A 14318-nucleotide genomic window follows, 5' to 3' on the forward strand; every position below is an offset into this window, starting at 1 on the left:
CTCTCTCCCCTCCATTTCAAAAGCACTGGCTCCATTGTCCCAGCATCGGAGCAGCCAGGTGCAAATCTGCTCACCTCCCAGGCGGCCGAAATCTCTGCATATCTCGCAGCTCAGTCGGGGACAGAGATCGGACGATCACCTCTGGTCCTTCCTCCTGTTCCCCTGATGGGCCTGGCTCATCCTCATCCCTCACTCTGTGAACAGACTTTCTGGTATATTTTGTTTTCTGTATTGGGGCGACTGACACTGGCACTGCCTGGCTCTCTGGCTCAGTCTGTGTGCTGGTGGAGGCGACTGAGACTGGCTCTGCCTGTGCCCCCGGTTCAGATATTGTTTGTGTGGCCTTTTCTTCCCGTTGAGGGCAGCGGGTGGTATTAAAGAGGGCACAGTACGCATGGGCAAGTCCCCAACACATTGCAGTGATTTGTGTCTCCTGGGTTTTGCCAGCTTGGTAACACACCCTTTCTAAGCACTCCATCAGTTTATTGGGGCTCTGCATTTGCTCAGGAGTGAAATTCCAAAGCATTGGGGGTGCCCACCGACTCAGGCCTTTGCCCATCTTTTCCCACACCCCTTGCCACTCACTATTATCTGGCCTCGGGGCAGGTTTCTCGGCACTGCTGTTGTCAGAGAAATACCATATGGCCAAAACCGAAACCAGGCAGACATTCAGAAGGCATTGTGCCACAATCACACTGGTCTGCGGGCTCCATGAATAGTTAAAACTCCCCAAAGCCGAGAGGATCTCTTCCCCTGGCTCACCCACAGGGGGGGTGATACCCCTAACAAAAAACCAAACAGCAAACAGGTACCGGCCCACCACCCCCCCCACAGCGATACAAAGGCATTATAAGCATTCAATAGCCAGTATAACAACATAAAACCCTTTGCGCATTTTCCACTGATAACAAACAACACCACTGGGATTATACACTATATATAAGGGTTAATCCAGCCCCACCATGCAAGCAAATGGGCCAGCATTGCAAACATTTTCTTATCAAACACAAATACAAACAGAAAGATTACACCCAACAGATTGCTCTACCACACTCTGGTCAGCGTCTGCCCCCCGTTGGTGCGCCAATTTTTAATGTGCCAGGTTTAATTCTTGACGGGATGAGAGAGCACGTGGCTGTTGCCCCTCCCCCACCCACGCCGGTCGGGCTGGAAGTCAAACACAGACCCCGGCTAAAATAACAAGAAATTTAATACAACAGAGTGATAGAACAATCTGAATAACAACAGTATCAGTGGTAACAACAAACAGCAATAACAGTGAACAGGACAAAAGATATACAGAGAAATACTGCTAAATGATCAAGGAGCAAACCCGCCGCGTGTGTGGCAAAAACCAACACCAGAAGAGAAAGGTGAAAAGGCTCTGCCCCTGGACCTGACGTCAGCATGGTATGGATAACCCGGCTGGAGATCCCTTCGCCCTCTCTCTCTGCTGGGGAAAACTTTACTCTGTCCTGGCTGAACCAGGACAAAAGTTCAGTTTGTGGCTCACTTAGCTCTTATGCATACATTTACATTGTGTCACAGTGTATTAAATACATTCCCCAAATAAAACAACACTTCATGGTGTTAATTATAAGGTTCTGGGAGGTTGAGAATTCTTACTTTTTATAATTTTTATAGGGGGAAAAAAAGTAATACATTCCTCCATTTTAATATTAATCAGCATTGCAGATGCTGCATTGTGTAATTCAAATAGGCTGCATGAATTAACAAAATCAAAAAATATAAAACACTGCAGCTGAGTTTCAGGTTTGAAACTGCAAGTAGCTCAAATGACTGCCAGTACACTTTTGCTGTGAAACTTCTCTGTCAGGCTGTTCTGCTGTATCTGCTTTCCCCCAAAGCAAAAGATGTTGATGCCTTCAGAGTGTTACAATAAGTATTAATGATTTTTAAACGTACAGAATCTTGATTTTATTTACTTTGTTACTATGTGATACCAGGTTACAAATTTTATTCAGGTTTTTCTTTTTTTTCTTATTTGTTGACAGAGGAGATCTGGCTTATTTTGATGGCCTTAGTGAAACTATTCTTGCAGTTGGTCTTGTAAAGCCAAAGGGAGGTAAGTATATGACAGTGACTAGAATTAGGCAGCTACTGAAACTTCTTTATATGTTTTTTTATATATGTATACGTGGAAAAATCTGGGGTTTATGTGTGTGTGTGTATGTGTGTATATATATATATGTATGTATATATATATATATATACACACACACGCACATATATATACCCCAAAAATATTGTATAGTTTAACAGTCATACTGATAAGCTTGCATTTTTTTAACCACATAAATTTACACATTCAAGTGATAACTTCCATGAGATCCTGGTTTCTAGCCCTCCCACTGCTTTTGGTAACTACTGCCTACATAATATTGAAGTCAGAGTTGAACTGGCAAGAGGATTGAATTTAAAAGAAGCAAGTTTATAAGAAAAATGTAATTTTAAAGACCCTGTATTTCATGAGCTGGAAGCTGAACTGCTGACTAATACTCCTTTCTCATTCTAGAGTTTCACAGATCATTGGGTCTTAAATATGACTATTCTCACTAATCAGTCAATGTGTATTTCTAGTGAATACTTTGGTTACATCGTTGTGATCTGGGAGGCTGGCTGCAAACTAAAATTTTATTTTCTCCCCTTTAGGTATCTTCCAGCCTCATGTACGACACTTACTTGTTCTGGCTACCCCTGTGGATATTGTGATTTTAGGGCTCAGCTGTGCTAATACACAAGCAGGTAATTTTCTTCCCTCATTCCCAGTGGTGTGATAACAAATACACATGGCTGGTTTATTAGCAGCCATATAAAATGGAAAAAAAAAAAAAGAGAAAACCAAGACTGTGTGCTAAGCACCTTGCTAATTTTTAAATGATGTCACAGACAGGGGGAACTGATTTTCATGGGGTGTGCACTTGATGCATCTTGGACTCCCATAGGAGTTGTCTTATTCACCTGTTCAACATAAAGAGAGCTTTTGAAACAGGTACTCCTCTTAATTATGCAGCATATTGGAGAGGGAAAGAAGAATATAGTTCACTAAGCTGGTTGGCATTTGTATTCCAACCACAGAAATTGAAAACCTGATACCATTTTTTAAATGCCATATATATTAATAGAGAAAGTGAAGAATTATTTGGAGAAAGTGAGAGGATTACAATCTTTGCTCTCTTTTTATACTGTCTTGATGTGAAATAGGAAAAAGGTAGAAATCTGTGGTTTAGACTCGTTGCAATTAGAGGAGAAGCCAACGTCTAGAAGTGAAAAACATTGCATTTCCTTACTTGGAAATTTATACAGTTTACTTCATCTTTTTTAAAAAAACAGAAGATTTGTTCACTTTGGAGAATAGCTGTTCCAGAATGTGTGTAGTAACTATGAAATTTTCTGTAATTTTTCATGTTTTCCAAAATGCTTTTTGTCACAGACCTGTAATATTTATTAGAACAACTTAAACTAAAGAGGTTTTATTTACTGATTTAAGGTACGGGATCGCTCAATGACAGTATGTCTGGTGGAATGCAGGTGCTACCAGATCCTCTTTATTCTCTCCCTACTGACAATATTTACATTCTGGCGATAACATCCACTGATAATGGACGTATCTTTTTGGCTGGAAAAGATGGCTGCTTATATGAAGTAGCATACCAGGTAACTTATAGATTTTACACACAGACTTTTTTTTTGTTTCATAGTTGTGGGATAGAGGCACTAAGAGTTCTAAAACATGTCAGGTTTGCAGTCTTTTTTTCTTCCATAGTTATGTTGCACATCTTGTTTGAACAACAGCTCTGACGTGTTAGTGTAGGTGTATTTTATTTGAAGAAGTAGTAATTATATCAGGAATAGAATGCAGCTTTGGTCAACTTCAAAAATAAAATTGTGACATCCTGTACCCTTTTTCCTGTAAAATTTACCTTTTTATGATCACCTATTTCTTTCAATTCAGTAGTACATATTTTTTCAGTTAAATCAGTGGTCTGTAGTTGGATTTTTACATGTTTTCATACTTGTTCTGGGTTTTTTAATATTATTTTGGGGTTTGTTTTGTTTTTTCGTTCAGTGCTTGTTTTTTTGTTCAATGCTTGTATTTGTTTTAAATTATAGGCTGAAGCTGGCTGGTTTAGCCAGCGCTGTAGAAAAATTAATCATTCAAAGAGCGTGCTCTCTTTCCTTATTCCTTCATTGCTACAGTTCACATTCTCAGAGGATGGTAAGTAGTGATGGTAAAGACCCAGTAATTGAATATAACCTTTTAAATAATATTACCAAGAAGACAGTCCTTATTCAGAACATTTAGTCAACGCCAACGTAACTTGCAGTGGTTGATAATTATAAAAATCAGGTCACTTGTTTTGTGTCTAGTTCAGGATATAGATACCAGAGCCTGGAGAGTTTGACATTTATGACTAAAGTTAGTGTTCTGTTGTACAAACTTAATATGTGCTTAGCTGGTCTTAGCGGGTTCACTGCAAACAGAATCTTTGAGTAAAAAATTTTACCCTGTTTCACTGTTTAGCAAAAAATGATTTTGAAATTATTATACTTTTAAAAATCTTTTTCTAGTTTACTAATAATTGTGTGAAATAGATTGCTGTTTTAAATCACTACCAGTACGAGCCCTGTGTGGGACTCCTGCCTTTTTTTAACTTACAACTAACTATTTTCTAGGTATTTTGTCTTAAACTTGTTTTCACCAAATGCAGTGTTGCTTTGCTTGTTCTCCCTTTTCACCCTCTCCATCACAGATCCTGTAGTTCAAATCGCCATTGACAACTCACGAAACATCTTATACACCCGCTCAGAAAAAGGGGTGCTGCAAGTATGTACCTTCTTCTCATGACTGTTGGCTATGTTACTAGTGTGTATACACCTTTTTAAGTTTCCCCAGTACCTGGATATTCTCTGTAGATATGTCAGGGTATTATTCTTATTCATCTTTTTTCATAAGTGTGTGCTGAAGACCTAAAAATACTTTCTTCAGAGAGAAGAGTAGACTTTTGATCTTGCCCTCAATTGTATGGAAACATGAAGATGAAGTAAAAATAGATATTGAGTTGCTGTTTGATAGATGTGACTGTATTAATTAATTCAAACATAAAACACTAAGCTGTATTATTGAATTGCAGGTTTATGATTTGGGACAAGAGGGTGAAGGAATGATGAGGGTTACTTCTCTTTCACAAAATGCCATAGTGTCTGCTGCTGGAATCATTGCCAGGTATATTTATGACAATTGTAAGATACTTTCTTTGAAGCCAATAGTTTTATGTTATATTTTTGAAGAAAGTTGTTTGTTTATTTCTTTCGGTTGAGAGTGTATGAGGTCTTTTGGGTTTTGTTTTTTAGAACAATAGATCGTTCTGTATTTAAGCCTATTGTTCAAATAGCAGTGATTGAAAATTCTGAATCAATAGACTGTCAACTACTAGCAATAACACATGCAGGTAAGAAAGCAATGCTGATTCCCCCATTTTAAACTGATAAACGGCGTCTGCACAGTTTAGCAAAATTATGACCTTTTTTTATCTTTTGCTCAGGTGTCCGACTGTATTTTAGTACTTCACAGTTTAAGCATCCAACAGCTCGTCCCTCCATGCTAACCTTGGTTCATGTCCGTTTGCCACCTGGATTTTCAGCTTCTTCTAATGTGGAGAAACCCACAAAGGTTCACAGAGCTCTTTATAGCAAAGGTAAGGAGTGTAACACAGCTCAGATGAGACTAATTTTTTTTGGGGGGGGGTGGGGTGGTGTGACATTTGCTTTCTCACTGTTTTTACATTGGTGTGTTCAAAGCTGTGGGAATAACTGAGAACTAAGCATGGCTTCTGCGTGCTAATGGGAGACTTTTTGGAAGTTGAGGATTATACTGTTTTTCAGAATTTAGTTCTGCAAGGTACAGTGTTTGAACAGAGAATTCTGTTCATGTGTGGATGAGCCTTTTTTTCTTATAATCTCCCTAAATGTGTTCATATTCACCTGCATGTCTGCAAGCCATATGTGATTAGTCCTTGAAAGCAGAAGATAGGCTACTTACCTATTTAGTGCCTCTCATGCTGAATTTAGTGCGTGCTGAATGTTGATTGTTTTTTAGCTCATTTAGCTACTGGTACCATGTAAGATACCAGATAGCTGCCAGGTAGTTCCAGCTTTATGTCACTTCTGATTGTAGGCTGAATTTTTAAAAGAGCTGCAGAAATGGAGAGCGGGGGAAGTGTCTCTATCTTGCTGACCTTTTTAGTCTTACATACTGATTTTTATCCTTGAAGTAATTTCCAGATGTTTTTTCATCCATGACCTCTTTAAACATACTATTTTTGAGGCATGTTCTGCCTATTTTAGTCTTATTTTTCTACTTTTTAGAGAAGATGGCAAATGGGGTTAACGGTGACCTTCTGAAGAACACTGTGACATACAAAATGAGGAGATGATATTTGCTGTTTGAATTGTATGATTAGGACTTAAAGATTAATTTTTACTAAATAAGGAATGAATTAATGAATTTGCATTGACTGCAAGGTTATTGCTTCTAATACAAACAATATTGCTATTCTTGCTAGGGGTCCTGCTAATGGCAGCTTCAGAAAATGAGGATAATGACATCTTGTGGTGTATCAATCATGATTCTTTCCCTTTTCAAAAGCCGATGATGGAAACACAGGTACTAAAGCAAACTTTTTTTATAATTTTGATGGAATGTAAATACTATTTTTTCCTTTCTGATAACAGATACTTGGATACTACTGTCTTCAAGAAATGGGTAGTTCACAGAAAACGTTTGGAAATGCTTATCGATCTACTAATCAATATACTTAAAAAAAACAGTGGGCAGTTTTGTCAGTGAATGGGAAACTGATCTGTTAGTAGGAATTTCTAGTTCAGCCATACTTTCTAGCTAGATGCAAGCTTTGTATCAAAAGCAGTTCCCATGACTTCTAAGACTTTACTTTTAATTAACATATTTGAAAATATTGTTGCTTATTGTGCCCAAGTACAGGAAGATATGGTCCACAGTCCATAGTAGTGTTTGATGAGGATAAAATTTGACAAAGATTAGTAAAATGTAGATGCTAGAGACTTCAGGTTTTTTTATTTAAATTGATGTTCCGTGTCCATTAAATTTCAGAAATTACTAATCTCTTCACTATTTGACAGGTTTTTTTCTGATTTTCTTTTCCCTAATTGTTACGTAAGTGGGTTTGTAAGAGGGATTTGGAGGGGGCTAATTGCCTTATGCGTCAGTTCAGGGAGAACATTTCATGTATTCAGCTCTGAAGGAAGTCTAAAGTCTGCTGAAGTAGAGGAGTGACATGTCAAAAATGGTTTTATTGGAGGAGCAGTAGCAGAGCTGGAGTGAATGGAGAGACTGTATAAAACTTTTGAGTCTGGTTTTGATTTATCTGTTAATAACTTACAAAGAAGCTTTATAATTACTGCAGAACCTTTCCCTGCCAAAATTTACACATAATTAACCGAAGTGCTGGTGTCTCTTTTTTCCCCAAGGCATTTGACAGTGACAGCTAGGTTTCCCAAACAAAACTGCAGCGTGTTCTTGAGCAGTTCTTCCTTGTTAGCATGTGTAGTGTTCTGGAATATCTTCACTACTGTATGTCTCTTCTTGAGTTATATTTGAAGTAATGTTGCCAACTGTGGAAACCTTTATGTTTCAGTTGCCACATTTTTTGACTCTAAGAAATAACTTGTTCATGATACTTTGTTCTGATACGGTTAGCAGGTTGTTACTGTTTATACTGTAGCATCATTAAAGGATCCCACTTTGCAAGTTGTTTTATATTTAAATAGAAAACACTATCCCTGACCCCCAAAAGAAACAGTATGTATATGTTCCTAAAAGCAGCAGTATATATATAACTGTAAATGTCATAATAACTTTCTGTTAGACGATTCAAGAACTTGCTGGTTTTTCTTGTGTCGAGTATTCTGTGCAATTTTAAATGGTAGATAGTAAAATATCCCCATGGATGTGCAAAATCCATGTCTGTTACCAAACTTCAGATATCTATCTGTTGTTCAGATGACCACCCGTGTTGATGGACATTCCTGGGCTCTTTCTGCTATTGATGAATTTAAAGTTCAGAAGATTGTAACACCACTAAATAAAGACATTATTCCAATAACCGATTCACCTGTTGTTGTGCAGCAACACATGCTGCCACCTAAGAAGTTTGTTCTCCTTTCAGCCCAGGTGAGTGTTACTTTTATTAATATAGGAAATCAGAAGAGTAAGTATAAAGATGGAAGTCTAATCTAAACCTGTAAATGTTTATTTATTTTGCGTACGTTTTAAGGATTATATCTGGATATGAGTAAGGAAGAAGATGGCTGAAATACCTGTACCTGTTTTAAATTTAGTCAAATGTATTGGGCCGGCTTCTCTTGTACAGTGTATTAATAGCTTTTGTTGGTCTCCAGAGACCCTTGTAGATACAGATCATCTGAAAAGTTTTTAACCTTGGTTATACTCATGTTTATGTGAAATTGAAACAGACACTGGCTGCCCAGAAAATATAGTTTGAATAAATATTGTTGGCAATTGAAATTCAGTAAATAATTTCTTATTTGTTATAGAAATCCACAAAGGGTTTAACTTCCCTACTTCTCTTTTCTGATTACTTTTAACAATGTTTTAGTGCACTTAAGAAAAAAAGTGTAATCCTTAATGTCTTGCAACCTCTAGACTCCACGTGCATTTGTTTAATGGCAGCTGTTTTGTTAAAGGCAGTAATTGGACCTTCTTCAGTAGTTAGTGTAGATGCATGCAAGATAAGATTGAGTGTAAGTCTTACCATGCTCTTGATCCTGAATTCTTCAAGCGCTTTCTTTCCAGGCAGTTTTGAGGATTTGCGAGATACACAGAGCCTTTCTTTTCTCTGTATACTTGCTGTATGCTTGTGGTGGTTTAAGCCCTGCCAGGACCCGAGAGCAGCCAGTCGGGCTGGCAGTTAGGCACAAACCCCAGGGTGAAATAAGAAGAAGTTTAATACAACAGTGTGATAAACAATCTGAGCAACAACAGTGGCAATGATAACAACAATAAACAGCAATAACAGTGAACAAGACAAACGATATACAGAGAAATACCACAGATGGTCAGGGAACAAAACTGACGCGTGGGTCCTGCCACCAAAAAGCCAGAAAAGGAAAGTTAAAAAGTTTCTGCCCCTGGACCTGACATCAGCATGGTACAAATAACCCGGCTGGGGAAACTTAAACCTATCCTAGTTGAACCAGGACAATGCTTGTATTGTATGCTTCATCTTAGGCTAAGAGCAGCAAAATTAACTCTGTTTATGGAGAGTTTATAGTCGCTGCAGTATTTTTCCTGCCTTTCCTAGACTTGGTAGAGAATTTTCTGCATGGGAATGGGAACTGGGCTTTAGGCACCATTGACATACTTTGATACAATAGTGCAGCAAAGGAAAATTCAGAATGCTAAAGATAAGCACCATGGACAGGGGTGTTGGGATGGACAGAGTAAAGGCAATTTTATTCTAACTTATTTTGTTACTTTTAGGGGAGCTTTATGTTTCATAAACTCAGACCTGTTGATCAGCTGCGGCACCTGCTTGTTAGTAATGCAGGTGGAGATGGAGAAGACATTGAAAGATTTTTCAAGTTGCATCAGGTAAGAACTTTTGACCTGTTCTGAAAATGAAAGTTTTCTAATATTTATGTAAATCTAATCACTTTCTTCAGCATCATTTTGCTGTTGCTGTAAACTTGTAGTTAACATTTAATTTATTAAAGTAGATTTTCTCCTGTGCTGTCTACATAAAACAAGTCTGTATAATAACTTCTCATTTTATATCTAAAAATGGAAGTGTAATTCTTGTATGTCTTGTACATAGAAGCATAATGCAGTTCTTAGTTTAGGGGTTCATCTAAGAGCAGGGAAGGAAGAATTTCCAAAAGTTAAATTCCTACCACCACAACAGGTTTTTACATTGTAAGGTCAATAGAAATGTCTATAATTGGTCTATTTTTTGTTTAAGGTAAATAGCAAACAGGCAAGAGGGAAGCTCTTTTAATTTGGTTAGTACTAATAAGTATCTGTAGTGAATTTCACTGTAATCTGTTCTCTTGTGATTTGATAGGACATACTAAGTGATATTTTAACATGCTATTAGAATATGCAAACAGCTATTTGTATAGATTTTTTTTCTTCAAACGCAATCTTAATTTGTGTTTCTGTAGAAATTGCGTAAACCTTAGTCATAATTAGGTGACAGATGTGAAGATTGTTTCCTACCAGTAATTGTACTGAGTTTGAAAAACACGTGTGTAAATCTTACCTGCTACAGTGGGATGCCTCACAATGCTTCACTTCCTGTTGATAATTGGGAAGAACTGATTTCCTTGCCTTCTAAATAAAATGATGCAATAAGTATTTACTCTTCTGTTATTGAGAAATGTAACTTCAATACATTTCTTATCAACCTGATATAAGCTGCCACACTAATAGTATAATATGCTCCAGGAGGATCAGGCTTGTGCCACTTGCCTTATCTTGGCCTGTTCTAATGCTGCATGTGATAGTGAAGTATCTGCCTGGGCTACTCGAGCATTCTTCAGGTAAGTTTCAATTCTCTAGGTTGCTCTGAATGTTATGCTCAGGATTGCTATAGCCCCTACAGGCCCTTTAACCTGCTGCCTGAGTAAAGCATTGTTTTAAAGTGAGCATAAACTATTAAACCCGGTGGAATACGCTTTTGTGCTAGTTCAGGGTTCATCAACAGGGGAAGCTTCCTGTAATGGTGGTTTCTGGTTAGTTCCCCTCTTGGAAGCTTGTATTCCACATGTAGAGGAGAAGCTATTGAAAATACAGTTTAATCTGCTTGAAATGCACTTACCTATACTTCACAGTATCCTAGTTCATTGAAGTGCAGTGTGTAGTAATATCTTTAATGAGACCAATTTAGACAGAAAAAGAACAGACAAATTTTTACATTTTTGTGGGGGTTTGGGGTTTTGGGTTTTTTATTTTGTTTGGGTTTTTTTCTTAACATACTGTAATTAGTTATGTTGTTCACCATTGTTTCAAGGAAATTTATATTCAAATTGACTTATTCTGTTGAGGGCCTGATGGTCATAGATAATAATTTTATTGGGGGCGGGTGTTGCTGGGGTTGGTTGGTTGGTTTGGTTTGGTTTGGTTTTTTCCACTACAGACTGAGCGAGGAAGTAACAGACTTCTACTCTGGAGGATTAATTTGTCATCTATCTTAAGTACTCCACATCCTTGCTATGGTGCAGATATGTATATTTTAGTTAGCTGCCTTAAACAAGTTGGTTTATTGTGGGTCTCTTGGCTGTCCTCATAGTGCATGTAGCCTTGTGGAAAAAAGGGTTTTGTAAGAGCTGTTGAGAGTGATGAAAAAATGTGCAGCTTTGACTGCATGTTTGCGATAAAGTTTGAGTGTTCCCAAAAGCTTGCTTGTTCTTTTCCAAAACTTCTTCAGGAGTTAGGTAAACTCAGCTATTCTTAGTAGGCTGTGAATAGTTACTCTTTGTTAAACTCAATTACATTAGAGAAAATGTGGATAACTGGGGAGATGGGTGTTAGAAAGGGAAGATGTAACGAACTGTTCAACTAGAACTGTAGGAGAGATGGATGGATACTACTTGTGAATAATAGAAGGATAAGCATGGGTCATCTCAACTGTGTCCACTTCACTGTGGAGGCAAACTTAAAAAAGATACTAAAGCATAAGCCTGATTTTGAGAATTGGTAGATTTCTCTTTAAAGCCTGATCATATATCATATCATATCACTACAGCATTTAAAACATCCACAAAAAAACCCCTTAGTTGTTATTTAACTTACCTTTGCAATTGCATATGTTAATGCTTTTTATATAGCATATATTCAGTTAGTTTTCTTCTGCCAAAATTATCAGTTACAAATATTTATGAAAAGTTATGGTGGTTTTTTTATTCCCCATTTAAAAAGAATGCCAAAATTGCTGTTAATTCTCAAAGACAAGAAAATTAAACAGACCGTGTATGAAGTGTGAGGAATTTTTGTCTTTGCATGTAAACTTTAGATATGGTGGAGAAGCACGAATGAGATTTCCATCGGCCCTGCCTTCTCCAAGCAACATTGGGCCTCTTCCATGTTCTTCTGTTCCTTCTGGTAAGTAGCAAGCATTTCATGGTTTTGGACAGGGTTTTTTCCTTTAAATATGTTGCATTTTGTCTGAAATTGTCCTTGATTTTCCACTCACTGGCTAATTTAATTACAGGGGGGTTTTTTGTTTACTCTCAAGTGGTTTTTGAATTTAGTGTGAGGGTGATCTGATCTCAAACTATGTCTGGATGTTGTATATAATCTTTTAAGATTATGTGAAGAAGGTATATATTTGTTGCTGCCAGAGGCACTTGCAGCAGCCAGAGAACATTTATTGATACTACAGTTCAAACTTTACAAAGATTAGTTGGTTGTTGTGTGGTATAACAGAGTATCTTCTTACAGTGTCATTGTCATGCCTCTACAGATACTCTTATGAGAAGAAAAGAAAAATTTTGATCAAGAAATGGGTTAGTTTCTTGGAGTGATTTCTCCTCCTAGCTTCAAAATTTGCTTTCTGCTGAGGTCTCAGTGCCACCTACAAATGAGAATAATGCCTATTCTTTCTCCTCAGAACTTGATGCTTATTGGAGTGGATGCCTTTCTGTATTAATCAGATACACTTATATTTCTACAGTTCCTTCAGGAAGTTGTCCCTTAACATGTGTTACTTCCAGATCTTAAGGGTTTTTTTAAAAACAAATTCATAATGATGGATTTGGAACTCTGAATTACTGAATTAATTTTTTTTTTAATTAATTGATTTCCAAGATCCTTTACCCTTATCTGCATGTGGCATTCAATTTTACACAGAATGGGGAAGAAAAATTGATTGCCTGGAATACAAAGAAATTACATTTCAGTACCATTTTTGACATATATCCAAATTCATAAATATTGGAGAAAGGTCCACTGAGCTGGGATGAAGGTTTGGAAAAACAGTTGACCCTCTTTTTCAGAATTCCTAACTAGTATTAAAACAGAAAGAAGAGTGGCTATTTTTTAGGCATCAGTGGCATCACTTTTCAAGCCTGATGGTGTGGAACAATGGCAATGTGGGCAGGAGCTGAGAAAGGTATAAGAATTTAAGATTAAATCAGAGTTGAAGAGGACAGTAGCTATGAGGAGGACAGGTGCTAGGACCGGACTGAGAATGAAGGTAAGGTGTGGGGGAAATCATACGAAGCTCTGTAATCAGTAAGGTGACTCTTTTGATTTTTAGATGGTTTTATTATTTGCTGTCATTATGCCTCTTTGAAACCTAGTATCAAAGCATATGTTTCCATTTTGCTTCAGTGACAGGTCGGGGTGGAAGATGGCACCATTCTTCTGCTACTACTTACTCCATTTGCTCAAAGGGTAGAGAACTGTCATGTGAAGTTAAGATTCTGATACTGTGGATGTCCCATGTGGTGGGTCAGATATTGCTGACCAAAATAGATTAAAACACCTTGAAATTTAGCATGTGAATCTACTTTACAATAATGTTAACATTAAAAAGTGAGGCACCTTTAATCCTCTTTTTCTCACTGTTAAAAGTCTAGTCATGCATTTGCATGCTGCTTTTCTGCAAGTTTGTGCTTTGCTTGGCACACAGGAGAATGTGCTCTGAGAATGCCTTGGCACTGTTTAGTGAAGGATTTTGTTATCCTTTGCACTGTTGAGAGAGTTGTAAGTAATAAGGTAAGAAGGACTGATTCTTTGACAAAAGCCAGATTTTTAGAGTGCCAGTTTTCTTGCCTTTTCTGTGATGTGTCATCCTATATGCTGATGGTACATGGACATTTTTGTAGATGACCACATGTGTTGTTCATGTTTTGGGTTCTTAGGTATTCAGACTTAATTTGCAGAATTGCAGTTCACAGCTGAATCTGATGCCATGGACAGTCTCAAACTGAATGTTCCAAGTTAACAGTGTGGCTGTAATGTTTGTCCAACTGCCCCATGTAAAAATAAAGAGTAGTAATACCAGTTTCTTTCAGTTGAGTGCTTTGAAGTAAAACTGATACTCTTTGAAAAGATCTAGATGACTGAAAGTCAGTGCTTTGAGGATTGATGCCCATATCAGGAATGGGAGCAGTCAGAAGGTGAAGAACAAGAAAAATTATGTGGACAGTATTATGTTTAATGCAGGGAACAGATGGTGTGCAATAAATAACACATGAATGCTGGAAAAAAAGTGCCTAATAACTGCTCTTGAAAG

General features: G+C 37.5%; 1 protein-coding gene across 2 annotated transcripts in view; it reads left to right on the plus strand.

The window, feature by feature from the left end:
- The window catches only part of NUP155 (nucleoporin 155), a 40870-nt gene that overhangs the window by 7858 nt on the left and 18694 nt on the right, over positions 1 to 14318 (plus strand). For both annotated transcript variants that reach the window (XM_026865797.1, XM_026865799.1), the window contains exons 4-16: positions 2016 to 2086; positions 2674 to 2766; positions 3512 to 3678; positions 4135 to 4240; positions 4776 to 4849; positions 5157 to 5248; positions 5377 to 5474; positions 5568 to 5720; positions 6588 to 6688; positions 8063 to 8233; positions 9563 to 9673; positions 10526 to 10620; positions 12093 to 12181. In XM_026865797.1, the coding sequence (XP_026721598.1) occupies positions 2016 to 2086; positions 2674 to 2766; positions 3512 to 3678; positions 4135 to 4240; positions 4776 to 4849; positions 5157 to 5248; positions 5377 to 5474; positions 5568 to 5720; positions 6588 to 6688; positions 8063 to 8233; positions 9563 to 9673; positions 10526 to 10620; positions 12093 to 12181 (1421 nt within the window). The remainder of the gene's footprint in view (positions 1 to 2015; positions 2087 to 2673; positions 2767 to 3511; positions 3679 to 4134; positions 4241 to 4775; positions 4850 to 5156; positions 5249 to 5376; positions 5475 to 5567; positions 5721 to 6587; positions 6689 to 8062; positions 8234 to 9562; positions 9674 to 10525; positions 10621 to 12092; positions 12182 to 14318) is intronic.

This window comes from Athene cunicularia (assembly GCF_003259725.1).
Source record: "Athene cunicularia isolate RWA chromosome Z unlocalized genomic scaffold, athCun1 chrZ_part1, whole genome shotgun sequence".
In the NCBI taxonomy this organism is placed as follows: domain Eukaryota; kingdom Metazoa; phylum Chordata; class Aves; order Strigiformes; family Strigidae; genus Athene; species Athene cunicularia.